At 39.7% G+C, this 26,109-nt stretch overlaps 1 protein-coding gene across 7 annotated transcripts in view; it reads left to right on the top strand.

Annotated features, from left to right (window-relative positions):
* DCDC1 (doublecortin domain containing 1) overlaps positions 1-26,109 on the top strand; it is a 360,320-nt gene that overhangs the window by 111,557 nt on the left and 222,654 nt on the right. For all 7 annotated transcript variants that reach the window (XM_036029173.1, XM_036029175.1, XM_036029174.1 and 4 more), the window contains exon 7: positions 22,443-22,535. In XM_036029173.1, the coding sequence (XP_035885066.1) occupies positions 22,443-22,535 (93 nt within the window). The remainder of the gene's footprint in view (positions 1-22,442; positions 22,536-26,109) is intronic.

Below are 26,109 nucleotides of genomic sequence, written 5' to 3'. Positions count from 1 at the left end.
TGACGGACATTTGGGTTGCTTTCACCTTTGGGCTGTTGTTATTATGGCTACTTTTAATTGAAGAATTGTATTACTTAAAATAAGTATTGAATAATTTCAGTGGGTAAACTTATTTTTATAAGATGGTTAAGCGTTACTATATTTCCATGATTATTTTTATTTTATTTATTATCATTATTTTGACATGCACTAAGTATTTAATTTGTAAATGCTTATTGTCTTAATTTGAAAGTCTTAATTTTTTGAGCACTTGCATGCAATAGAGCTTAGATCCTGAGAAGGCAGACCTGGAGAGAGGGCATGAACGTGGAGGAGGCCATGACCAGACTTAGTATTTGCAAATTTGAATTGTTTGACCTGTAGAGAGTGTGTGAATTTTTAAAAATTAGTTGCCAACATCAAGAAATCAGATTTTTACATTAAATTCTAGATTTTTTGTTTCTCATAAAATCTGGAACATTGGACCACTTTTCCACATGACACTATTTTGTGGAACTGAATGGCAGTAGCCATTTTTATACAGAATTTGTGGAATCCATAGACTCTCCAGTGGCATATAGATTCTATGTGATCTACTTTTCTTGTTTATACATTTCTAGCCCCTGACTGACACAGACCTGGCCCCTATTGGTGTGCTGTGCGTGACGTGTAACTTGTCCAAACTGAGATGTGCTGTGTGCAATTCACAGTGGATATCAGAGATTTAGTATGAAAAAAGATGGTGCAATATCTAATTAATAAGTTTTGTATCAGTTTATATTTAAATGGTCGTATTTTGTTTCAATAAATTACTGACATATACTTAACCTATATTTTGACCTTGTTTTAAAAATGTGGCTACTTCAGATGATAAGATTACATATGTGTCTCACATTAGATTTCTCTTGGACAGTGTTGCTCTCAATGTTTATGGCCTGATACAGTGCTTGCTAAGATGTAGCCTATGGCCCAGATCTGACTGTTTACCTGTTTTGGTATGACTTTCAAATTGAGAATGGTTTCCTAGATGTATATTTGCAATTAGCTTTGAGCTTTAGCTTTGAACTCCAATTTATTAAATGTTGTTTCCCATCAAAAGAATTTCATTTTTCTTATTAGTACACCTGTATTATAATATAGTGTACTCAATTATTACTATATTTTAATTTCATCAAAAATTATGAAGTTTTACTTCTGGCCAAGATGGAGACATAGGTAGATTCGCTTTGCCTCCTCACACAACCATAAGGAAATCCATCTAAAAACAGAAAACGACCAGAACTGCCAGAAAATATAACTGTGCAGAAGTCTAACAACCAAGGATTTAAAGAAGAAACATTCATCCAGATATGTGGGAGGGCGTGTAGATGGTGTGATAAGGGTGTGGAGGGTTGCAGTGGTGAGGCAGCTGCAGTGGTGGCCTGTGGGCCGGGTGGTCCCACATTAGTGTGAAGTGGATAAAAACTGGGGAGGAAGCAATCCCAGCCCCAGGTCACACTGAAAAGCCCAGGGTTCCAGAAACAGGAAAATAAAGCTTCCTAACCTCTGGCTGCAAACCAGTAGGGTGGGTGTGACACAAGAAACCTCCCATCTCTGAGAAGGGTCCGTGTAAAGGGCCCACATGGTCCTAGGACATCCGCACACCCACCCATTCTGGGGATCAGCACCAGGGCAGCAACTAGAAGGGTGCTAGATGCTTACAGGCAGTGGGGGAAGTGACTGTACATGGGACGAGAGCCCAGCAAGTGTCACTGTTCCCTCTCTGACACCTCCCCAACATACAGCACCACAACGCAGTGACAGGGGCTATCCCACCCTGGTGAATATCTAAGACTCCACCCCTTACAATGTAACAGGTGCATCAAGCATGGGAGTGTAAAGCACAGAAATACAGGGAGGCTGCCAAAATGAAGAGGCAGGGAGATAGGCCAAAATGAAGGAACAGATCAAAACTCCAGTGAAAGAACTAAATGACATGGAGATAGCCAACCTATCAGATGCAGAATTCAGGGCACTGATGATTAGGATGCTCAAATGATTGAGCTCAGCCACAAAATAAAGTAAGAAGTGAAGTTTATACAAAGCGAGATAAAAATATATAGGGAACCAACAGGAAAGGGAATAAAGCCAAGATTCAAATCAATGGTTTGGAACAAAAGGAAGAAATAGTCAACTGGAACAGAAAGAAGAAACAAGAATTCAAAAAAATGAGGAGAGGCTTAGGAACCTCTAGGATAACTTTAAATGTTCCAACATCTGAATCATAGTAGTGCGAGAAGGAAAAGAGGACGAGCAAGAAATTAAAAATTTATTTGAAATAGTAATGAAAGAAAACTTCCCCAGTTTGGTGATGGAAATAGACACACAAGTCCAGGAAGCTCAGAGAGTCCCAAACAAGTTTGACCCAAAGAGGGCCACACCAAGACACATCATAAATAAAATGCCAAAAGTTAAAAATAAAGAGAGAATCTTAAAAGCAGCAAAAAAAAAAAAAGAAAGAAAAGAAAAAGTAGGGTGTTACCTACAAAGAAGTTCCCATAAGATTATCAGATGATTTCTCAAAAGAAACCTTATAGGCAAGAAGGGGCTGGAAAGAAATATTCAAAGTCATGAAAGGCAAGGACCTCCGTTCAAGATGACTCTGTCCAGCAAAGCTATCATTTAGAATGGAAGGACAGATAAAGTGCTCCCCAGACAAGGTAAAGCTAAAGTTGTTCATCATCACCAAGCCCTTCCTGTATGAAATGTTGAAGAGACTTATTTAAGAAAAAGAATATCAAAACTATGAACAGTAAAGTGACAACAAACTCACAACTATCAACAACAGAATCTAGAAAATAACAAAAACAAACTGAGCAAGCAACTAGAACAGGAGCAGAGACATAGAGATGAAGATCGCATGGAGGATTATCAGTGGGTAAGGGTAGGAGGGAGAATGGTGGAAAAGATACAGGGAATAAGAAATGTAGCTGGTGGGTGCAGAATAGATGGGCAGTGTAGGGAATCATACGGGAAGTTGAAAAGCCAAAGACCTCATATGTAAGATCCATGGACATGAACTAAGGAGGGATTGCTGGAGAGAATGGGGATGTTGGGCAGAGGGAGGATGGGGGGGGGGGTGGGAATGGGACAACTGTAATAGCATAATCAGTAAAATATACTTAATAAATATTTTTTAAAGATTTTATTTATTTATTTTTAGAGAGGGGAGGAAGGGAGGGGGGGAGAGAGAGAGAGAGAGAGAAACATCAATGTGCGGTTGCTGGGGGCTGTGGCCTGCAACCTAGGCATGTGCCCTGGCTGGGAATAGAACCTGTGACACTTTGGTTCGCAGCCCACACTCAATCCACTGAGCTACGCCAGCCAGGGCCTAAACTTTTTTTTTAAATTATGAAATTTGCTTTTTTCTCTTGTTATTTAAGTTCCTATATTTTACCTTTAATTTTGCTTCTTGGTGTGCAAAGCCTAAAGTATTTAATGTCTTTACAGAAAAAAGTTTCTAATCACTGGTATGATAGGGAGCAGATACAGGCAGGTTTCAGAGGGAGCTAAGTATAGTAGAAACACTTTGGATTATGATAGACAAGGATTCAATCTTATTTACTGATCCAGTCTCAGAGACCTTGTTTTCTCATCTGTAAAGTGGCCTCAGGATTTCTTTCCAGATTACGTTGAAGACTGAATAAGATACTATAAGAAATGTTTTGTGGAAGAGGTGACTGTAGAGCTTCCCCTGCCTGTAGGATGCTCTCCTTTGTCAAACCTCCATTGGATATTTCTTGTTCATCTTTATCTTAGCAGTATCTTTAGTTCGGAAAAGCATTCCCTGCTCCAGCCCTGAGCCTAGCTAGGTTAGTTCTCCCCAGGAAAACCACACATTTTAAAAATACTCATCGCACTGCTATTTGTTCCCCATCTGTCTGCCTTATAAGATTTTAAGCTGCATGAGGGGAGCATCTTATTATCCACTCTATCCTAGGACTGACACATAATAGTATTTAATTAATATTTTGAATGATGTTGGTGATGCAAGGTGCTGTACATAACACACACACATAACCCAGAGGAATTCAGAGGGAGGAGACTTATTTCTTCCATGAATATTTCAAAGTTTGTGTCTAAAAACTGTGTCATGTGTTCAGTCAAGTAGTTTAAACCTACTTTACTCCTCCCCTCTACAATACCGGAGTTTTCTCACTCATCTCTCTCACTCATCTCCCATAACTGGGAAATGGAAGTACAACACTTAGCACAGTGCCTGACACATAGGAAGCTTTTAATAAACTCTTCTCTGGTGATGGGTATCGATAATGAATCAGAATATTTAATACCAAAAGAATCAAAATATCTAGGTACTAGGTAAAGTTGAGAGTTCAAAAATTGTGGAAATCATCAAGGAATTCATTTTAGAGTCAGTAAATTAGTCATTTCAGTATCTAAATGTAAATTACTCTGAACAAGTCTCAGTGTTTTTTTTTTGTTGTTTGTTTGTTTGTTTATGAGCACGGTTTGAAATGCAGGACAATAAAACTTAGAATCCAGATTAAGCCCTGGCTGGTGTAGCTCAGTGGATTGAGTGCAGGCTGTGAACCAAAGGGTTGCCAGTTCGATTCCCAGTCAGGGCACATGCCTGGGTTGCAGGCCAGGTCCCTAGTGAGGGCCATGTGAGAGGCAACCACACATTGATGTTTCTTTCTCTCTTTCTCCCTCCCTTCCCCTCTCTCTAAAAATAAATAAATAAAATCTTTAAAAAAAGGATCCAGATCAAGTTCTGAAAACCAAAACTAAATTTTAAAATGTCCTGAGTTTATATGTTAATTACAAGTTTAGAAAATAGATGTCTATTTGCTAAAAACACTCCCGATCAGAATGACAGTTGGCAGTTGTTGCTCTTGTCCCCTCAGAACACAAAGCTTAACACTTTGGAAGTAAAAGCACATAGTAGGATCCACAGTAGGCATTGCCAGCAGGAATGAACACTTTAAGTTTTAGAGAGAATGGAGCTGATAATAAAATCTAGCCCCAGAGTTCAATGAAAGTACCCAATGTGTAATTCTAAAAAGCCAGATTCATATGATACCAATTCACTGTGTAAGTGTTATGATAGCACAGTTACTGCAGTTACTGTAGGGCTTCGCAGGGGGCATTGAAGATGGATTCCTGTGCCTAGGACAGAAAACAAGAACAAGCCAGAGCAGACTTCCTGGCGGAGAAGAGTCAAGTGTGTGTGTGTGTGTGTGTGTGTGTGTGAGATACAGCCTGGCATTATGGCAATCTACTATTTTTTTAAAAGCCTTGCCTGAGGAAATGTTCTTCTTCCATTGATTTGAGAGAGAGAGAGAGAGAGAGAGAAATCAATTTGGGAGAAACATTAATTTGTTGCCTCTCACAGTCCCTGACCAGGGATTGAATCCACACCCTAGGTATGTGCCCTGACCGGGAATTGAACCCGAAATCTTCTGGTGTATGGGATGATGCTCCAACCAACTGAGCCACCTGGCCAGGGCAGCAGCTACTTTTTTATCCTTGTATCTTCCCTGGCTCACAACAGAACTTAAGGTTATAACATGGTAACTATGGTGTAGTGCCCAGTTACCCAGTGGTGGGAGAGGAGGCTTAGAATGGGAGGGAGGATGTAAAGAATGGATCTTGATATTCTTTCTCAATTCCAGGTGTAGAGGCATTGATCAGTAGAACATAAGGGCAAGTCAGAGTTGTGAAGGCAGATGGGAGAGGAGGCAGGTGAAGAAGAAACGAGATAATGACACCACGATAAGGAGCTTGGATTTTTATCCTGTAGACTGTAAAGATTTTTGAGTGGACTGTGACATGATCAGATTTTTGCCTTAAATTAGAGCTTAAAAGCATGCTAAATAGAAAATACAGATATGTATGATTTTGCTTGTTCAAGATTTAAAATTTTTTGTCCTGTATTAAGAAAATATCCAAAATAGTCAGACACTGAAATAGAGGACAGGCTGACAGTGACCAGAGGGGAGAGGAGTGGGAATTTCAGGGGAATTTCAGGGGAGAATGGGAAGGATTTACAGGAACAAATGTAAAGGACACATGGACAAAAACTAGCGGGAGGGTGGTAATGGGAGGGAAGTAGGGAGGGTTGGGAGGGTGGGCTGGACTGGGCATAAAAGGAAGAAAACTGTGTCCAAGGGAGAATCATTGAACAGTGATTAAAATTTAAAAAAAAAGAAAATACCCAAAATTTTGGTCTGTATTCCATATAGAAACAATAGACTGGAGATAAAAAGCAGCTGATCCGTTGAACTGAGCACACGTTGAAGCTCATGGAAGGAGGCTGTCCCAGTTGTTACCACTTCTGGACAAAGTAGTGTTCACACTAGGGCTGTTCTATGATTAGTCTGGACTGAGCCAATTGTCTCTCAGTGGTAGGGTTTGCCATGATCTCTCGACCAGGGCCAAATGGAATGGGAAAAAGATCAGTCATCACAAGGGTGGCCCTGGGTGCAGAGTACAGAGTATAGGCCCATCCTGGCATAGCGGGGAGATAGTAAATTATTAAAAGGATTATGTGAACAGATGTCCTAGAGTTATGAATAGAGTGCTCTGCCAACGCAAAAGATGATGAACTATCTCAGGACAGGCAACCTCACGAGGGGCTGGAGAAGCAGAGAAATAGGGGAAGAGAGTTTTCCCCAAACAGTTGTAGAGTTCACTTGTTAATGCAGCCTAATTATTTCACTCTTAACCACAGCAACGGTGTGGTGGGGACTTCTGGTTTTGCGGCAGAATCATTCTTTCCTTTTGTTTTTGAAACACAACTACACTTTCTCTCCTGGCCTGACTTGCCATTGTAGGTGGCCCTGTGACTAAGTTCTCTTCAGTGGAATGGGAGCAAAAGGGACGTGTTTCCAGCGGTGGCGGAACCGAGGAAGATGAAAATAAACAGACAGCATACTTCTGTCCCTGTCCCAGACTTCTCGTGTACAAATCTGGCTTGTACTATGATTAGAGGAAAGCTTTAAATCAAACATGGCACTTCAGTTTTACAGAGGGTTGGATGAAATATTTATACCTATAAGTACTAGGAACTTATTGATAAATCTGTTTAAGATGTTTCTTAAGAGGCATCTGAAGATGTTGCCATGCCAAAAAAAAAGCTGAAATGCTAAAAATATGGCATGATACTAGTTCCTGAAACATAAAATCCACATGTATTATATGTATTTTTTTTAAAGATTTTATTTATTTTTTTTTAGAGAGGGAAGGGAGGGAGACAGAGAGAAAGAGAGAGAGAGAAACATCAATGTGCGGTTGCTGGGAGTCATGGCCCGCAACCCAGGAATGTACCCTGGCTGGGAATCGAACCCGGGACACTTTGGTTCCCAGCCCACGCTCAACCCACTGAGCTACGCCAGCCAGGGCGTATTATATGTATTTATATTTCTATATATGGAAAAGGTCTAAACTATTAAATACAAAACTGTCAACAGTACTTTTGGGTGTTAATGTTTTATATTTTATTTTTTCAATTACAGTTGATATTCAGTGTTATTTTGTATTAGTTTAGGTGCATGGCACAGAAGATGACTTTACAAACTGATTCCCCGGATATTTTCAGTATCCGCCTGGCCCCATACCTAGTTACTATAATGTTATTGACTGTATTTCCTATGCTGTACTTTACACCCCCATGACTATTTTGTAATTAACAATTTGTACAGCTTTTAAAATTTTCTTAAAGTTATATTTTATTGATAATGATGTTATAGCAGTTCCAATTTTACCCCCTTTGTCCCCACCACCCGTCATGCCCCTCTCCCTCAGGTAATTCCTATTCTTTTGTTCATGTCCATGGCTCATATGTATAAGTTCTTTGGCTACTCCATTTCCTATACTGTTCGTAACATCTCCACGGCTATTCTGTAACTACCTTTTTGTACTTCTTAATCCCCTCACCTCTTCACCCATTCCCCGAAACCCCCTCCCATCTAGCAACCATCAAAACTCTCCACATCCATGATCCTGTCTCCCTTCTTCTTGTTTGCTTAGTTGGTTTTTGTAAGATTCTGTTGTTCATAGGTATGTGTTCATTGCTATTCTGTTGTTTATAGTTTTGATCTTCTTTTTCTTAAATAAGTCCATTTAAAATTTCATAAAGTAGTGGTTTGGTGATATATTCCTTTCATTTTTTTCTTGTCTGGGAAGCACTTTATCTGCCCTTCCATTCTAAATGGTAGCTTTTCTGGGTACAGCAATCTTGGATGTAGGTCCCTGCTTTTTATGACTTTCGATATTTCTTGCCAGTCCCTTCTAGACTGCAGAGTTTCTCTTGAGAAGTCAGCCAACAGTCTCATGGGAACTCCCCTGTAGGTAACTGACCACTTTTCTCTTGCTGCTTTTAAGATCCTCTCTTTAACTTTAACCTTTGGTTTTTAATTATGATGTGTGTTGGTGTGTGCCTATTTGCATCCACCTTGTTTGGGATTCTCAGTGCTTTTTGGAATTTTATATCTATTTCCTTCACCAAGTTAGGGAAGTTTTCTTTCATTATTTTTTCAAGTAGATTTCCAATTTCTTGCTGTTTTTCCTCTCTGGCAACTCTTTGATATGAAGGTTAGTATGCTTGAAGTTGTCCTGGAGGCTTCTTACACTATCCTTGCTTTTTGGATTCTTTTTTTTTCCTATTCTGATTGGTTAATTTTATTTCTCTATTTTCCGTATCATTGTTTTGATTCTTGACTTCATCTACTCCACTGTTGATTCCCTGTAAATTGTTCTTTATTTCCATTAGTATTTCTGCTTGGGTCTTTTTTATGCTGTTGAAGACTTCACTAAATTTTTTGAGCATCCTTATAACCAGTGTTTTCAATTCTGCATCTAATAGATTGTTCATCTCCATTTCACTTATTTTTCTGGAGTTTTGATCTGTTCTTTCAGCTGGGCCATATTTCTTTGTCTCTTCATTTTGGCAGCCTCTCCATGTATTAAGTAGAGCTACTATGACTCCCTGTTTTGGTAGCATGGCCTAATGTAGTAGGTGTCTTGAAGGGTTCAGTGGCATGACATCCCCTATCACCTAAGCTGGGTACTCGAGGTACACCCTCCCTCTGGGCTGAGTACACCCTTCTCTTATAGTTGAGCCTTGCTTGCTGTTGGCAGGTCAATGAGAAGGATTTTCCCAGGCCAGTCAGTTGCAAAGACTGACTGTTACCACTGACCACCAACCTCCACCCTCTGTGAAGGATCAGTTGTGCAAGGGCAGGGTGGTGGTGCTCTGACATGGTCAGTAGCTGTCCAGTGGGTGTGCAGGCTCTGGGGTTTCCCAGGTGGTGCAGGCCAGGGTCAGCCCCAACTGTGTTCTGCCCTGGGCCACTCAGCATAAGCTACAAAGCAATCTGCAAATAGCTGCTACTTGTGCTACACTTGGAGGTTCCCAGGTGAAGCCCAAGCTGGCTGCTGCTAGTGTAGACCTGGGGACACTTAGCCAGAGGTATGGGGGCTAGGGGTTCGCTGAGGCTGACTGTTGCTTGTTTGAGTGGACTGAGGAAGATGTGAGGCCTGAACAGAAACCAACCATTCACATGGAAAAGCCACAGGTAACAGCTTGTATAGGGCCATAAGTTGGGTGGGGTGGAGCCTCAGGTATTTACCAGGGCAAAGCAAGCCCTGTGAGTCAGGTCGATAGAGTCTCAGAAATGGCCCCTACTTGCTGGCTCTGTGGCTCTATTGAGAGAGGGCTCAGAAAAGGAACAATGGCCTCTACCTGCCTTTCTGTCTGGAAGAAAGCTGTTCCCTTGAAATTATTGATGCCAGACATTTCAGTTCCTCCCTGTCTGCCACCAGTGCCTTTCAAGCTGCTACCCCTGTATTGGAGCCCAGAGGGGGTGAGTCTGAGTAAGTCTGTGTGCAGGCTGTTTAAGAGGAATTGCTTGTGAAGCCAGTAGTTGTTTGTTCGTTTGTTATCACTGATTCAAACCCTTCTGGTTTTTACAGCCAAAATTTATGAGGCCTTATCTTCCTGGCACTGAATCCCTGAGCTGGAGGGCCTTGTGTAGGGCTGGGATGCCTTACTCCTGAGATATCCCTCCTCAATTTTTATCCACCACACATAGGTATGGGACCAGCCTGTTCCATGTCTTTGTATCTCTGCATCTCCTACCTTTGGGTGGATTTGGTTTCTTTGATTTTGTAGTTGTTGAACTTCCATTCAGCTTGATTTCTGATGGTTCTGAGTGATGGTTGTTTTGCCGTCTAGTTGTAATTTTTATGTGGTTGCATGAGGAGGTGAACCATATTTACCTATGCCTCCATCTTGACTGGAAGTCAAGTTCCCCATTTGTACTGCCAAATCCCTTTACCTTTTTTACCAGCTTCCCAAGCCTCCTCCCCTCTGGCAATCATCAGTCAGATTTTCTGCAACCAGGAGTCTGTTTCTATTTTGTTTGTTTATTTATTTTGTTCTTTAGATACTACTGATAAGTAAAATCGTGTGGTATTTGTCTTTATTTAACTTATTTCACAGAATAATTCCAGACATGAAGTGAAAGTTAGGTCAGGAATGATTGCCCAGTGACTTTGTTTCTTCAATAATTGTTGACAGTAAGTGGATCTTAACACAGTTTCATTTTGTACCAAACTGAAAACTAAATTCCATTAGAATGAAGTCTCCATATGCAATTGGTTTTCTTATAAAAGCCATAAAAATCAATTCATATTATTAAAATTCTTATTTCTAACTCTGGACTTCCAGAATTATATGTTTTAATATGAGGGAAAATTTTGCCAATTTGTCTATTACTACCTAGCTATTTCCTCCATTTATTAGTCATAGCTTCTGATGTACCCAAGGCATAATTTAAAATCATGGGTGCTGGAGTCAGACATGCCTGGATTTGAATACCAGTTTTTCAATTTTCTTTGCTTTGTGTTCATGAGCAAGTTACTTAACCTCTTTGAGCATCATTTGCATGACTTCCTGAAGCTATTTTGAGAATCGATGCATCTGCAGTGCCCCAAAGAGTGTGACAGAGCAGAGAATGAGAGTCCTGCTCTGTTCCCAGCTTTGCTCTCATCTCAATTCACTTTTAAGAAGCAGTAAATATAGCTTCATGCAGTTATTAAATAATTCATAAAGCTTCTCTTGCTCTCTATCCTCTCCCTCAGAAAAGTTTAGTAGGCTCTTAGCAATTTTAAAAGCAAAGGTGATAATATTTTATCTTTTTGCCTCTTTTTGTAAATTTTTTGTTGTCTTTTGAACTATATAAGACTAACATAAAGTGAGGGAAAAGACAGTTACATTGGTGGAAATGAGGATGGTGAGCAGATTTTAAAAATGACTAGTAAGATGGATATCGGTGGGTAACAAGAACAATATGAATCAGCCTAGTTTTTTTAATTATAAGTTTCATGTATATATAGGTATTAATATTGCAGGATATTTAGTTTATAGGGATATTACTTTTATTATTTCTTCTCCCCCCGTAAATGTCTTGTCATTGTTTTTAAAATGTATTATAGAATACTTTTCTCAGGGTCCAAAAAAATTACACAAGAGAATTGCAGATTAATTTGAGGAAAGCACAGCAGGGAGGGTTGAGCTATGTGGATGGATGGGCGGAGTCGTGCTCCCAGTGTTTGGGGACTGAGCACTCTTGAACTCACTCTTGAATACACTCTTGGAGGTCCATCATCAACTCAGTTTGAGAACTGCTGGTTTCTCGACACACTTTTAGAAGTACATCTGGCTAGACTCTCCAGAGATGCTCTCATGGTCGTTAACCACATATTTAAACACATTAAAGGCTGTTTGAGGAGCCATGCTGTAATGAACCTGTATACCATGGTTTAACCTGTTGTATAAGAATAGTATTTGACCACAGAGTGCCCATCACCTAATACTCAGCACATAGTTTAGGAAACAGTTGTCTAAAGAAAAATAAAATCACTTAGAACCCAAAGATTCTCATCTATCACTACTAACCCACCATGGCCATTTATTGAATATCTGCTGCCTGACTGTTGTGGTTGGATTCACTGGTTATAGGAGGATTGTAAGATACAGTCATTTGCCTCAGGGACAGATGCAAGAAAACAATTAGGGAAAAGATGACCGCTGAGCTGCAATTCTCAATGGACTGTTGGCCCTCTGAAGATCCAGGGGCATCTAGTTGGTGTTTGTATGATCAGCTACCAGCACAGTGCATTGTGTATATCAGCACTGGCATTCAGTATAAATACTAGATACAAGGAAGAAGGAAGGGAGGTGGGAGGACCACTATCTGTAGTATATGGCAGTATATTTTGGCTCATCTATGCCTATGGAGAGATGCCAAAGCCAGGGTAGGTTTCACAGATGAGGTTGGACCAAAACTGGGCCATAAAGGGGATGTCAGGTGCATCACAGGTAGCCTGACCTATATTCTGATGCTGGTCTATAAGGATAGTGACCTATCTGGTTTATCCTTTGGGCCCGAGTCCTAACTATGGTTCTAAAGGAGTTCTCTGATTCACATAGCTATGTAAGTGGGTGAGAGAAAATATGGTCCATGACTTTGCTTAAAGTAATGAAATGTTCTTGTGTGGGAAACAGTGCAGGACTGGCCTAATTAAAGTGGTATGGTAAGCAGAAATGCTACAGAGGCAGCCTGTCACAAATGCTTCTCAGCTGAACTCTCAAGTTTTTTGGAGCATCCATAAACAACTAAAACGGTTTATTTGATATATTTAATTGGCCTATTCAACTCCCCAGGTGCAAGCTTATTTCCCTGAAAAATTACAGTCTGACTGTATTTTATTTCTCTGCTGTCTTATAACTCTTGCTTTTGCCTTTGTTCCTTGGCTCATTCTATCGACAGACTCTCACATGTGTGTATGCAATTTGTGTGCAAATACATAAATGACTTGGTTATTTTCTGACACTGATACTGTCACAGGTGGGCACAGGTAACCATGTTCTTAGTGACTGAGGACAAAGAATTGAACCAAACACCCAGAGTTTACAGCAGAGAACATGGGAGCAGGCCAACTCCAAGCAGAGATTGACCTCATGGGCTGGAGGGACTCTGTTCTTACAGGGCAGATCCTCCCTGGCTAGTTTTGGTGAGCTTTTACTGCGCATGTACAAGTAGTTGTATTACTTTAAAGCCACCACTCCTTCTCCTGGGGTCTCCCTGTACTAGGTTCACCTTTCCCTTCACCAGAGAATTATAGCTCTCCATGTTAGAGACTGGTGAAAAAGAAAGGAGTTATTTATTTAAGTTATACAGACTAAAAGTAATGACTTAATGTCTTTGTCAAAATCCCAAAGTCCCTTAAAACACCCACAAACACACACAGTCCTTCCTTCCCCCCTTTGCCTAGTCTGGGATATTGTATATCAGGAAAAGATAGAAGTCCATGGCTTAGGCAGCTCCCGGTTCTTCCCAGTAATCCGTGCTCGGCTGGTAGGCCTTCCTCGGTTCCCAGCACCATCGACTGTGTTGCTGGGATCTCCAGCTAAAGCTGTGTGGTGGTTCTCTGCTATAGCTGCGTGGTGATTCTTCTCATGGCTCCGGGTGGGGAGGGGGTCTCCCTGTGCCAAAAGTGTGTGGTCCTCCTTACATGGCTACAGCCATGTGCTTCTCTCTCCACTGCCACAGCCGCATGGCTCCCCCTCTTCAATGGCTGCAGGAGTCTTCACTCAGCCAAAACTGCATGGTTCTCTCTCCAATGGCCACCAAGTCTGGGTTTAAATATCCTTCCAGCTTTACTGGGCTCCATCATGAGTCTGCACAGGGGTGGCCCCATGTTGTGGAGCCAATCATCTCCAAACTTTCACACATGCGCTCTAATTAGGGGGAGTTGCCTCCCAGTTACATCTTTGGGGGAAGTTCCTTCCATCCCCCTGGCTCAGAGCAAGGCTACAGCTATTTAACATATCTATGCAACCAGTTAAAGGTTATAGATATGTTAAATGATCACACCAGAGGTTAGCTGCAAAGGTTAGTTTATGCAAAACAGCTCTCAGTGGCCCTGCTCCATATGTCCCTTCCTCCAACTCACACCTGTGTTGGAGGGTGAGGACATCCTATATATCTTTCTAATATTTCCTGGACACCTTGAGTTCTGAACCCCATTACAAATCCTTCTTTTGGGGACCCTTTGGCTGCACCCTCCTACAATACCACTTTCATCCTGAGCCCTTCAGCACTGGATCCTGGGGGAAAAATAAATGAATTCCCAATACAGTTTAAAGCTTAGTCGAATATGATAATTTAAGCAGTTATTTTAGTTCATTCCATGTCTCATATAGACTCTCCTGTACCTGGTGGTTTCCTTCAGATAGTATATGGAGGAAGGGATTGTGTGCTTTCCTATTCTCAAGGCACTGGAGGAAGGCCTCACGCTGGCCTGTTGGGATGTATATGTTGGCATGGCAGCTGCTGGCCTGTGGAAGGATGTCCCTTGTGCTCCTTGCGGATGCTCTTCTGGCCTGCAGTAAGTGACCATGCAACCCATTCATTTGGCTCAGGCACTTTTTATGGTGCATGATCTAACCTAAACGTGACTACCTGTGGTATTGGAAGTTCTCCTCCAAGGTCTCATTGAGACACCCATTGGGCACTGGCTTGAGTGGTCCTTGGGGCTGCTTCACAATAAAGCCATCTTTCCCTCTGTATGCCAATAGCCTGTGGCAAACTTCCCAGCTAAACCCTCAGTTGCTTCCATGTCCTAAAACACAGAAACCAAGGGTAGTGTGGGAAAGCTAAACCTCAGACTTCCCTTGGCTTGTGCATACCATGCCATCTTGTCCATGTGGCTGTGTCCTAGGTTGCTGCAGGACAGCTTCCTCCCTGTGTCCATATTGTGGGGAGCGGAGAAGACTGCTCCGCCCAAGAACCTTTTTCACGTACCTGATACTTCCCAAGCTACACTCTATAGAAAGGAAATTTAGGACTTAACTCATCTGGCTTTTTTACTTTCCTGTCCCTCTCTCTGGGACTTCTTTATTTCCTCTAGGACAGAAGGAGGTACACCTTTATTTTCTTTCTACAAGGAGGAACCCCCCAAATTGGAATTTATTTATATAAAATTGTATATTTAGTCTTACATGTTTAACAAACTTCAGTCACCTTCAAAGGACTCTCCATTTGATACAATACACCTATTGAGATGTTTTTCCTCTGTTCTAAACAGTTTTTGAACTCATCAATTTTGATGCCTTTTAATGCTTCTGCCATATTTTGTTTTATCTCTTCCCCATGGGCAAAATGTTTCTGTTTGAGGACTTTTTTCACCTAAGAAACAAAAAAATAAGTTGCTCAGGGCAAGAGCAGGTGAATAGGGAGGGTGGGGTATGGAGATCATGCCATTTTTGGTTAAAAACTGCTGAATACTTAGTGCAGTGTGGGCAGGTGAGCTTGTAAATCACCCATCATGAAATGGGCAAACATGTGGAAAGAGTCTTCAAAAAAAGTTCACTGAAGCTGAACACAGCCTCTCACAACACCAGCTGACACACTGATACAGAATGGTTCCTGGAGCAACACTTGCCTGGTGGGGAAAGCCTGTACTACAAGGGGCCTGTCCTCCAGAAGATAATTCTGGAGGGGTTTTGGGGTCCGTCTTGTACATATTCCTGATTCCGGCAAAGTCACTCAGAACCATTACTCCTTATTTACAAGGGGAGATTTATGGGCTCAGTCTTATGCTCCCTGAGAGGAGTAAGGGTTTTCTTGAGAGGCAGAATGTCTCAAGCCAATAGCCTTGTTTGTGTGAATATCGTTTTGTTGAACAGCTTTATTACAAATGTCAAACATAATATTATTGCAGATTTTAGGGATGCCTGGAATGGTTGGGGCAGCTTGTACGTGGAAGAGCCAAAAAGAAAAGCCTGTAGATAAGTTTGAAACCACAAGCCCTGTTTCATGACCCATTAGAATACCTGACAGACTATTTTAAACTTGCCACATTGCTAAGAATGAGTTGGATACCTTGAGTTGCAAGGGCTAGAGACCCATTCAGATCTCCTAGAGTGCCGGCACACTGACTGTGAGGACGCGCATGCCGCGCCTGTTAGGGTTCGTTGGTTGCAGTCAGTGGGGTCTGTCTCAGGCTAACAGAGGCAAACATACAGTTAGTTCAGTGGAATGGCAGGTGGTAGTATATGGACTTTAAGGAAAGACCACAGAAAGGGGACAGTTATATGGAAATAACTGTCACAGCTCCAGGCATCTGGCTCTTGGGGACAGTTTTTTTTGGGTACTGTTAATGGGACAGATTTTCTCCAACTGTTTATATCTCTGTGTGGCTCCCCTCATGGCTCTGTCTTTCTGAAGAGACAGGCTGACTGTTCTGGGGGGCCAGGGCTCCATGCCTTGGCCAGCGTGGCTCTGTCCCTCCAGAGCTGCATGTGGTGGTGGGAGAGGTGGAGTAGACAGTCAGTGAGTTTGAGGGGCAGGCTTGGGCCAGTTCAGGGCATGACAGAATGTTTCAGTAGAGAGTTTGTAATCTGCCTCCTGGGTCGGACTGACTCAGTGCCCCTGTCTCCACAGAATGTCGAAGGGCTAAATTTTTCCATGATTACTTTTTTTCAAAACACAAGGCAGAAAGGAGATTGTAAAAGCAGTTTAAGTTTCTTTAAATATTAAACAAATCGAAGGTAAAGTATTAGGGAGAATTCTCTTTTACATCCACTTAAAGAAACTATAACTATTTTAAAATATTACCATTATGATGCTTTTATTTGCTGGTTTTCAAATATTATGACTATTTTTAAAAGTAAATTTTCCCTTAAAACAAACAGTCCTCGTGAAACTACAGGCTGTGGTAGAAGTGGCATTTCCTGAAGAGTTGGCGAGGGTGGGAGGGGAGTCCCTGGCTCTGGAGGCCTGGGCTGCATGAACTGCGACCACTGCCGGCGTCTCGGGGCTAGTTTGAGGCAGGGGCAGAGTTCACAGGCAGCTCTGAACCGAGGATTCTGTTCCATCCCCAAGTCTAGAAGTACTCATCTTGAATGCTTTTAGAGAAGGAACTAAGTGAGACAATGTGGTTAGAAGTGGCAGCTAGGTCCGAATTTACTAAGGGATCTCTAAGACTCAACTGAGTTAAGCATGGATAGCTTGAGAGGGTGGGGCTGAGCCAAGGCAAGGCTAAGAACTGAGTCCTCCCTTATGCCCTCATTTGCGTGTTTCCTTCAACTTATATTTAAATTCCTAAACAGATTTAGGTGTGTGTGTGTGTGTGGTGGGGAGGGGCTGGGGGTCACACTAACCATCTAGTCCTGGCTCCCCAGCCTGGAACATTCCTCCCAGTCTGTCCATCACCTCCTACTGGCTCACTTGGATCAGCTTTGCCCTTTCTCTCTGCTTATCCTTCAAGGCTCAGCTTGCCTTCTCTCCTCCCCTTCCCAGACCCAAGTCAAGCCACCTCATTGATTGTATTTAGAATGAGTTTCACCATGTAATTAACTACTAGATAGTAATATTAATTAACATTTATTAATAATATTGCTCCCTATTATCACTTCTCCTTTTCCTAGCTTGATACCACTTATCATTTATGCCTTTCCATCTCCAACCACTCTGTACCCAAATAATATTGTGTCCTCTATACTTATAGGTTATATTGTTTTTTTTACCTCCATTTATAATTGTGACCTACCTCATGACATATATTGTCATTTTTTTATTGTTTTTATTGGTCTCCTCAACCATGCCACACTTTGCTATTAAACCGTTTGCACCTAGAAAAATGTCTAGTACAGCTGTTGCCTGTGGAAGGATGTCATATCGTTTGGTGCTGGGGTTTTCTAGACTGTGGGGGGAAATGGGATCAGTGGGCTTAGTTCTAAGTTCCCAGCGCTCTGCTGTCCTCCAACTCCAGCTTTATCTAATTGAGAGCTAAGCTGCTGTTTAAAGATGGCAGAGAACACTCCCCCACGAGGACCATTTATTAAACATATCCATGTGTGTTTTTTTATTTGGCTAACCTAATTTTAAACCTTGAATCTTTGGTGCTTCCCCATAGTCCCTACTTTGATTCTGAATAAATAGTAGGTTTCAAGCAAATTTTAAGATGAACTAATTAAGACTATGATAATATTTACATCTTATGCATTTTAGGTTCAGTTAAGCTGTAGAGGATATTTAAAGTAATAAGTCAAGGAAGTTCAAATTTCTAAAATTTATCATGAATGTTAAACACATAAAATCATTCTTTAAATAAATTCTCACACACACACTCACTCACTCACTCACATACTCACCACTTTGGAAACCCCATTTGAGGGTCCAAAGAATCACACTTAACAGTGAACAGAGAGCAGGGACAGATGGCATTTATTTGACATGTTAACCTGTTCATTGGTTCAGTTTTGTACATCTCAGTTTTTCTAACCAGTACCTGCATTTTGGTTTCATCTTTGTTGACAAGTAGGAAACCGCAATTATCTCCCTAATCCCACTGCACATGATACAGACTCAATTATTTAATTCCTTTACCAAATATATTTTTTGTGTGTGGCCATTCTGTATTGATTCCATGAATGCATTTCCAGACACAAATTATTTAGGTTGACAAAATTCAGAGGGTTTTTTGGACATCTATGATACCAAACAGTGGCTTCCCCCGCACCCCTAGCCGCCACCTCCTGTTCCCATACATAAATGGCAGCCAGCAATGGCTGGAAACAAAGGACTCTCTCCCAGTCCCAGAATACAGTGACATTCATTCTGAGAGAAGCAGGGGCGGCTTTTTGAAAGCCGACTTCTTCAGCTCGACAATAACACACAATGAGTTATTGACTTGTTTATATACGGAGCTCTTTTCAGTAACTAACTCTGACTCCCACAGTCTGGACAAATGATTGATTTCGTGCTTAGAAAAAGAGAGAGCTCTTGCGCTAAACTCTGTAGTGCAAACTACTTCTTCCCCATTTGTTCCCTCACTGAATAGGACCTTATTAAAATGCACTTTCCAAAAAAAATACCTGCAGCTGGCCTTTATAACCGTGTTTTGTATATATAAATAAGTAATTTGTCCCAGTCTTTTGTATATTAACAGACCATTGAGAAACTTGTCAATATATATGAAGGCCGATTGTCCTGTTGTTTATGCTAAATTGTGTTGCCTGTATTGATCGGTGAAATATGGATCAAATAATTTATTAATAAATCAATATTTACTGGTCAAAACCAGATTATTGATGGATAGATTAATTTTCTTGTTGTGTTCTGTTGATTTACTAAGGGCTTTATATACAACACATATGATATACTTCACCTTCGAATCATTAGCTGTTCTAAATACAGGGAAAAGTACATGTATAACTACAGTTCAGAACACGGAGAGTTTGGTTGGACCAATAGGCTCTTCCCTCTTTGGCTAGTACTTAAATGGAATGTCAGTATGAATTAGGTAGAACACACCAGGTTATTTGATTACTGTCCCTTTTCTAAAGATACTAATCATTGGACTCCAGAGTTTACTTTAGAGGCATTTTCTCCTGTAAAATAGATTTCATTATATCTTACTATAGGTTAAAATGTTTATGTAATTGGCCTTCAAACAGTATTTGTCTTTCTCTGTCTGACTTATTTTACTTAGGGTAATGCCCTCAAGCTTCATACTTTTTGTTTTTTCATTTGAAGTTAAAGTTTCGATTCTGGGATAGAACCCTGAGGATATCTATCACTCGTTCATAGGGTCACCAGTGACAAAAAGTATTTCGTATATTTTACAACAAATCAAAGCGGTGAGTTTTGCTGAACTCACTGCTGAAGAAACAGGGTGCTTTCCTCCAAAGTGACAGGAGAGCAGAATCCCGCCACTGTTGTCGCGTCCTGGGACTTGAGGGAGAGGTGCTACGGGCACTGCATACTAGTGATACCTTAGGGTGCAAATGCACTCTCTGAAGTTGACTTTTTACTTTCGGTAATTTGCTCTGATTTTATTAAACATCTATTCTTTTTTGGAATGGCTGCTCTGGGCCCAGAAAAGGCCCCGTGTGCGTATCTTTACGTTTTGTTGACCATTTAATTTCCAACACCTTGTTATATTTTCTGTTTGATACTATGCAAATGGTGTTTTTCAGTAATGTTCATATGTGTTCTCCTCAAACTTATGTAGAGTAGTAGATTTCTTTGAGTGCTGAGTGTTGGAACATAGGTGATTTTTCAAACTGCAGCTCTTTCAAAGGATTCCCACCTTTTAAAGAGCTCCTTGGAAGCAGTTCTAAATGTCACGGTCCCGAGAGACCTTATATGAATCTACTTAACTACTGTTGCACCAAAGAGTTTTGTGGTTATGTTTTTGTTTTGTTTTGCTTCATTCACTTCAAGAGTATCTGCTCTGGGTGTTTTCACATGTGGAAATTAATTCTATACAGAGTACATGAGCTTGGGGAGTATCTCCCCAGTCACACTGCAGCAGACTGGTTTCCTTCTGAGATGAGAACCCCCCAGCAAAGAAACAACCACGGAGACTTCACACTGATGTTGTGTTGCGGTTTACAGATAGGCTTCCGTGAATGGAGTTGAGTTTGATATTTGGCTTTTTATAATACTGTGTTTTTTGTATTACTTCAGCACAGGAAAAATATTCCTTAGGGGGAATGATTCTAAGAATAGTCTCAAATTATATTTTTCCCAGTTTTATTGATATCATTGACAGATGGTACAGTGTAAGTTTAAGGTGTATAGCATAATGACCTTCATGTATTATGAAATGGTAACCACAGTAAGTTTAGTTAATATCCATCATCTCATATAGATACACAAAAAAACAGTGTTATTTTTAAATTTTTATTTATTGATTTGAGAGAGAGAGAGAGAGAAACATCGATTTTTGTTGTTTTACTTATTTATGCATCCTTGGTTGCTTCCTATATGGGTGCTGACTGGGGATTGAACCCACATCCTTTATGTATCTGGACGATGCTCTGACCAACTAAACTACCCAGCCAGGGCAAAAACCAAGTATTTTTTAACCTTGTGATGAGAACCCTTAGGATCTACGCTCTTGAAACTTTCAAATACACCATACAGCATTGTGCACTATAGTCATCATACTGTGCATTCCGTGATTTCTTAAAATCTTGTTTCTAGTGGTTCTCATTCGAGGGCAGGGATTGGCAAGTACTGCCTGCTGTCCATATTCGGCCTGTCACTTATTTGTTTTTGTTTCATTGAGGTATAACTACACTCATGTGTAGTTATGTTTATTTATGTGTTATCTGTTTCATGTTATAAGGTCTTAGTTGAGTAATTACAACAGAGACTATATCCCCCACCCCAATCCTAAAATATTTACTATCTGGTCCTTTATAGAAATGTTTGTAAACTACTTAACTAGGCTAGTCGTCACTCTCCTAAAGATTCCTGGGCCTTTCATGTCTACCAAAACAAAATCTCTGATGTGCTGAGCTGTATCACATATCAGTGGATGAAGAGTTTACAGGTTTGATATTATTTGCATAGTGTACGTAAATGCATAGTAAGATTAAGAAAGCCATATTGTTGACCCCACCCCCATTTTATCCCATGTTTAAGGGTGGGTTTTCAGGTAGGGTATGGATTAAAGATTCATGTTAACTCAAACATAATTTGTCAGGCATACAATTGAGAGAGCCTATTTAAAACAACAACATTAACAAAACAAATAAAACAAAGCAAAAACATGGTCATTATTCGTTTTTAATCCTCAGTAAGGAGACACAACATGGCAAGTCCATTACTTAAGAACTGTTCAAGGTTCCAGTTCAGATGATTCTGTATCAGGCTATTTTCTTTCTTTCTGTTAATACCAGTCTGTTGAGCGAATATTATTGTGTGAGTTTAACTTTTTCCCTTTGTTGAAAACAGTATTTTGTTTCCATGGGGACTATTTATTAAAAATATAGAATGGGTTACGTTCACCTTTTTATAACAAGGGTTAGTGGCAGTAGCAGAATACCTTTATCTGGCTTTGTAAATGGAGCAGATGAGAAAGAAGTAACTGTCCACGTATTTAAGATACATTACTCTTTGTCATGAAATATTTTAATCCATCTTGTACCATTGTAGAGTATTTGAGTTGACATTCGCTTTTGGTTTATGTTGTTGAATTCTTATCCTCACATATCAGCAGCCAATCTATTCTCTATAGGCAATAAAAGACTGTATAATAGAAAACATCACCCTAATTTAAAAAGCTGCTCTGCTCATTTTGTTGAAGTGCCTTTAAATAGTACTCATCATCATCAAATGTCTGCAATGAAAGACTTCCTCCCAAGTCATATTTTAGTAAATTTAAAAGCAACAAAAGTAGAAATAAAAAGTTCAGTGTTAAATACTTTAAATATAAAGATGAACTTTCAATTTATGTAATCTCAATAGAATGCATTTTTATGTACGTGTCCAATTAATTTGAAATTACCTTCCATGATTATGCTAAATTAGTTGCTTGAATAAATGTGACCATTAGCTGTAAATGGGTGCCATTTATTTATTCATTTATTTATTTTCTAGTTGAACTTGGCCATGGATGAAAAGAAAGAGAAAATTACGGAAAAAGTCATTCTTTCAATGACAGCGAAGGAACACCTTAAGGCACGGGAAGAAGTAAGGAACTTACTTTTAAGACTATATTATAAAACCACATGAACACTAATTATAAAATTAAGACAAATTTTGCTTGGGTCTGGTAGTGAACCAATTATAGTTACCTAAAATTGACATTATGGAAAAAAATTGGTCAAAACTGGAAATCATTTTGTTGCTATGGGAAGCTTGAAAAATAATTATAGGCATGACAGAATAGATCATATGACTTTCTGAAAAATGCTTATGAATACTTCTCATAAATTTATTTATTTTTCTTTTTTTTATTGTCATTCAAGTACATTTGTCTCCATTTTTACCTCAATACACCCACCGGCCCCCCATCCCTGCCTGTCATCCTCAAACCACACCCCCTTTGGCTCATGAATTTCTTAATTTAGGAAACTATTACATGTGACTTGGCTCTGAAAATTATAAAATATGCTAACAGGAAAACCATTAAAATTTTGTTGAACTTTAAATAAATACTAAATCTTGCTTTTATTCTATGACTTTCTAGGAATAGAATGATTGGTATGAGTTTTTAAAATGCTAGCAAAGTTATCTTATCCAGGAAAAACTGTAGTTTACAGATGTCAAGTCTAAGTGAGCTAATCATAAGATTCTGTAGGCAATATTGTAATGAAGAACTATTAAAGCAAGCCTTCTCTCCAAAGCTCCTGCTGTGAAGCTGACAGCGTAGTCCATAAATGAAATTTTAATACAAAATTGGTGTTAGGCCAAAGGAGAAAATGATTTTTATGTAGTTTCCTGGAATACAAAAGCATTTAATCTTTCTGATAAAAGATCATGGATTTGCTAATTTACATGTACCACTGTGAGTAAATAAAATCTATAAGCAACATAAAGAATAAGATAGTGTGAACTAAACTTCCATGTAATTCTTTTTTGACATTTTAGCAAATAAATCTACCTGAGCTTTAGGGTTTTACTATTTTCTTATTTTGATAATATCTCCTTTGATCATTATGTATTTTACAATCGGTGAACAGGTACAATGCATCAGATTTTCCTGAGTGAATTCAAATCTTACATCACAGACTGCGTTGTTTAGAAGTTATGTATGTCCAGTATTAAAGACTGTGTTGTAAATATTGATCGGTAATCTCAGCAGGAAATATTTCATAAAAATTCAACTTGAGTAATTACTAAGATGTAACAAATAATTATATTGATTTAGTTTTAGTTCTGACTCATTCCACTTAAATATTAACAAGTTAAAAGAGTAGGTTGTTAGTTATAAATTTTAAACATCATCCTCTATTCACTTGAAAAAATGTTTTATCACAGTTGGAGAGTTTTATTAGATTTTTACAGTAAGTTTACAATGAATCTATCATGTATCTTGATATGGTGAACTTCAGAAAATGCAAATAAGTATCTCTAATTATTATAATTAAAATTACATCTATAACATGAATTATTATTAGAGATGAAATAGAAAATAAAAGAATGAACAAATTAAGTATTTTCTGCCTTTTAAATATTGTAATTGTTTTGATCTGTGATATTTTGTGCAAAGTTACACTTTCGATGGAACCAAAGCTTGGAGTGGCCCAGGAAAATGATCTGTATGGAATATATCATCTTGAATGCTACCTTGTTAGCAACACTGGAATGAAAATTGTCTGTTATGAAAACTCCAACAGCATTATGCCTATTCGGTATTTCTTCTTTATCATGACCTTCATGTCTGTTTAGTACCCGTGTCGTGTGCTTCGGCTTTCTTCCTGCACGGGACTTTATTTCATTGTCCATTTGCTTTGTCAGCTGTGGCTCCCAATGCCTTTTGTTGGCTTGAAAATCAAATGCACAGTGAAGGGCATATGTATTTGTCCCTGTGTATGTGCATGCGTGTGGAAGAACCTCTAAATATATTCCAAACACTACAAAAATAATTTGAAAGTTATTTATATTAATACTGATTTGTAATTTCTAGTATTTTGTTTAGAAAAAGTCAGCAGCATCAAGGTTTAGCCCTAGTTCATAAACAGAGATGTGAATTTGTGATGGTGAAGAGAAATAATTTACTTTTTTAAAATAAAAAAGACTGTATTTAGATATATCAAAACCTAAATTAAACATTATAAAACCTGAAATTTAGATTGAGATGTCTGCTGCCTATAGTTTTATCTTAAAATCCAATTTGATTTCCTGTCATTTTTCCACATGGAAACTGGGAATAATAATAATAATGTACACATTATCAGACCACTTTGAAAGGATGACATATGTTAACTATATCAAGCTTTTTGGAAGTGGTCCCCTGGAAACCTGCCTATAATTTATCACTGTTGGTTTAAAAGTTTGTTATTCCAGGTTGTCTGAAAAGGAAACACCAAGGTGGGAATACACGACGTGTATGGACCTCATTGTAAGAAGTGCCTATGAGTGGAAGTGAGGAGAGCGGAGGGTGAGGCTGGGCGACTGAGAGGCACATTTGAACACAAGTGAAGACAAGAGGCTAGGAAGCCAGGGCGGGAGCGTCCTAGACTGTTGTGCAGTCGAAGGAAGGTTCAACAAAGCTGGTGGTGTATCCTTGAGCCAGAATTTCCTATCAGAGGTGTCCTGGGACCCCTGGGACGAACTCTGCCTTTTCCCATTGGTACCAGCTTGGTGATGGGTTTCAGAGCACAGTAGCTGGGGCCCTTGGTCAATTATGCTCCTGTAGTTAGAAGTCAGTGAGACACACTCTTATTGCTTTCTCAAAAGGTTTACTGACATCACCCTCATTGCCATCAGTGTAGTCCTACTGCCAGATGAGTTATGAAGACATTTTTTAAAAGCTCTGCTTTTAATCACCCCTTTACCCACAAGTAGACAGGGATGTTAGACTCTTGAGTAACCCTAAAATAAAGGCAGCAGCTAAGGAACAAGATAGATCTGCAAACAAGATAGATCTCCTTCCAAAATATTTTCCACCTCAGAAGTGGTCTAGGAAACTAGTAAAAAGTTGGGAGTAATCAAAGTGGTAGGAACAGGAAGTGGTATGCAATTCAGATTTCCTTGTAGTTAACACTGCAGCTTCCAAATCAAGAGATACTTAATTTCTCCCACAAGTTTCCATGTCTTTTCTAGTCTGCATTCATTCAAGACTAGGTTGTGTTCACTTTTTAACCTGAAAAACACTGTACTCTTGGGCCTAAAACAAAGAAGAAATTTTAGGTTTAAAATACTCATTTTCATCTCCATGTCCCTTCCTGATTCTTAATTATGTTGTGAATGAAAAAGTTTCTTGGTCTTCAGCTTATGCACTTACCTGGCTTTGGGCCTGTCCTGTATATGACAGGCCGAGATGGTATCCCTAACATAGAGCCTGCTGCCCTCTGTGCTGATTTCAAGTGACAGTTCAGTGCACGGTGTTCTAGGGTCCTCCCTGCCATCATAGACAAACTCAAGGTCACACAGAATTCAGACAAAGAGCTGCACTCATCACTAGAAAGTCCAGGAGCTTCTCTAAGGGTCATTCATTACAGCCCAAGTACAGGGTTCAGAATGTATGGTTCAGAATGTACAACTTCATATGTGTATATTTTAGAATGATGACAAGCAAAATATTTTGTGTTAACTCCAA

Source organism: Phyllostomus discolor, chromosome 6 (genome assembly GCF_004126475.2).
Source record: "Phyllostomus discolor isolate MPI-MPIP mPhyDis1 chromosome 6, mPhyDis1.pri.v3, whole genome shotgun sequence".
In the NCBI taxonomy this organism is placed as follows: domain Eukaryota; kingdom Metazoa; phylum Chordata; class Mammalia; order Chiroptera; family Phyllostomidae; genus Phyllostomus; species Phyllostomus discolor.
The sequence above is the reverse complement of the archived record's forward strand: the minus strand, read 5'-3'. Positions and strand labels throughout refer to the sequence as shown.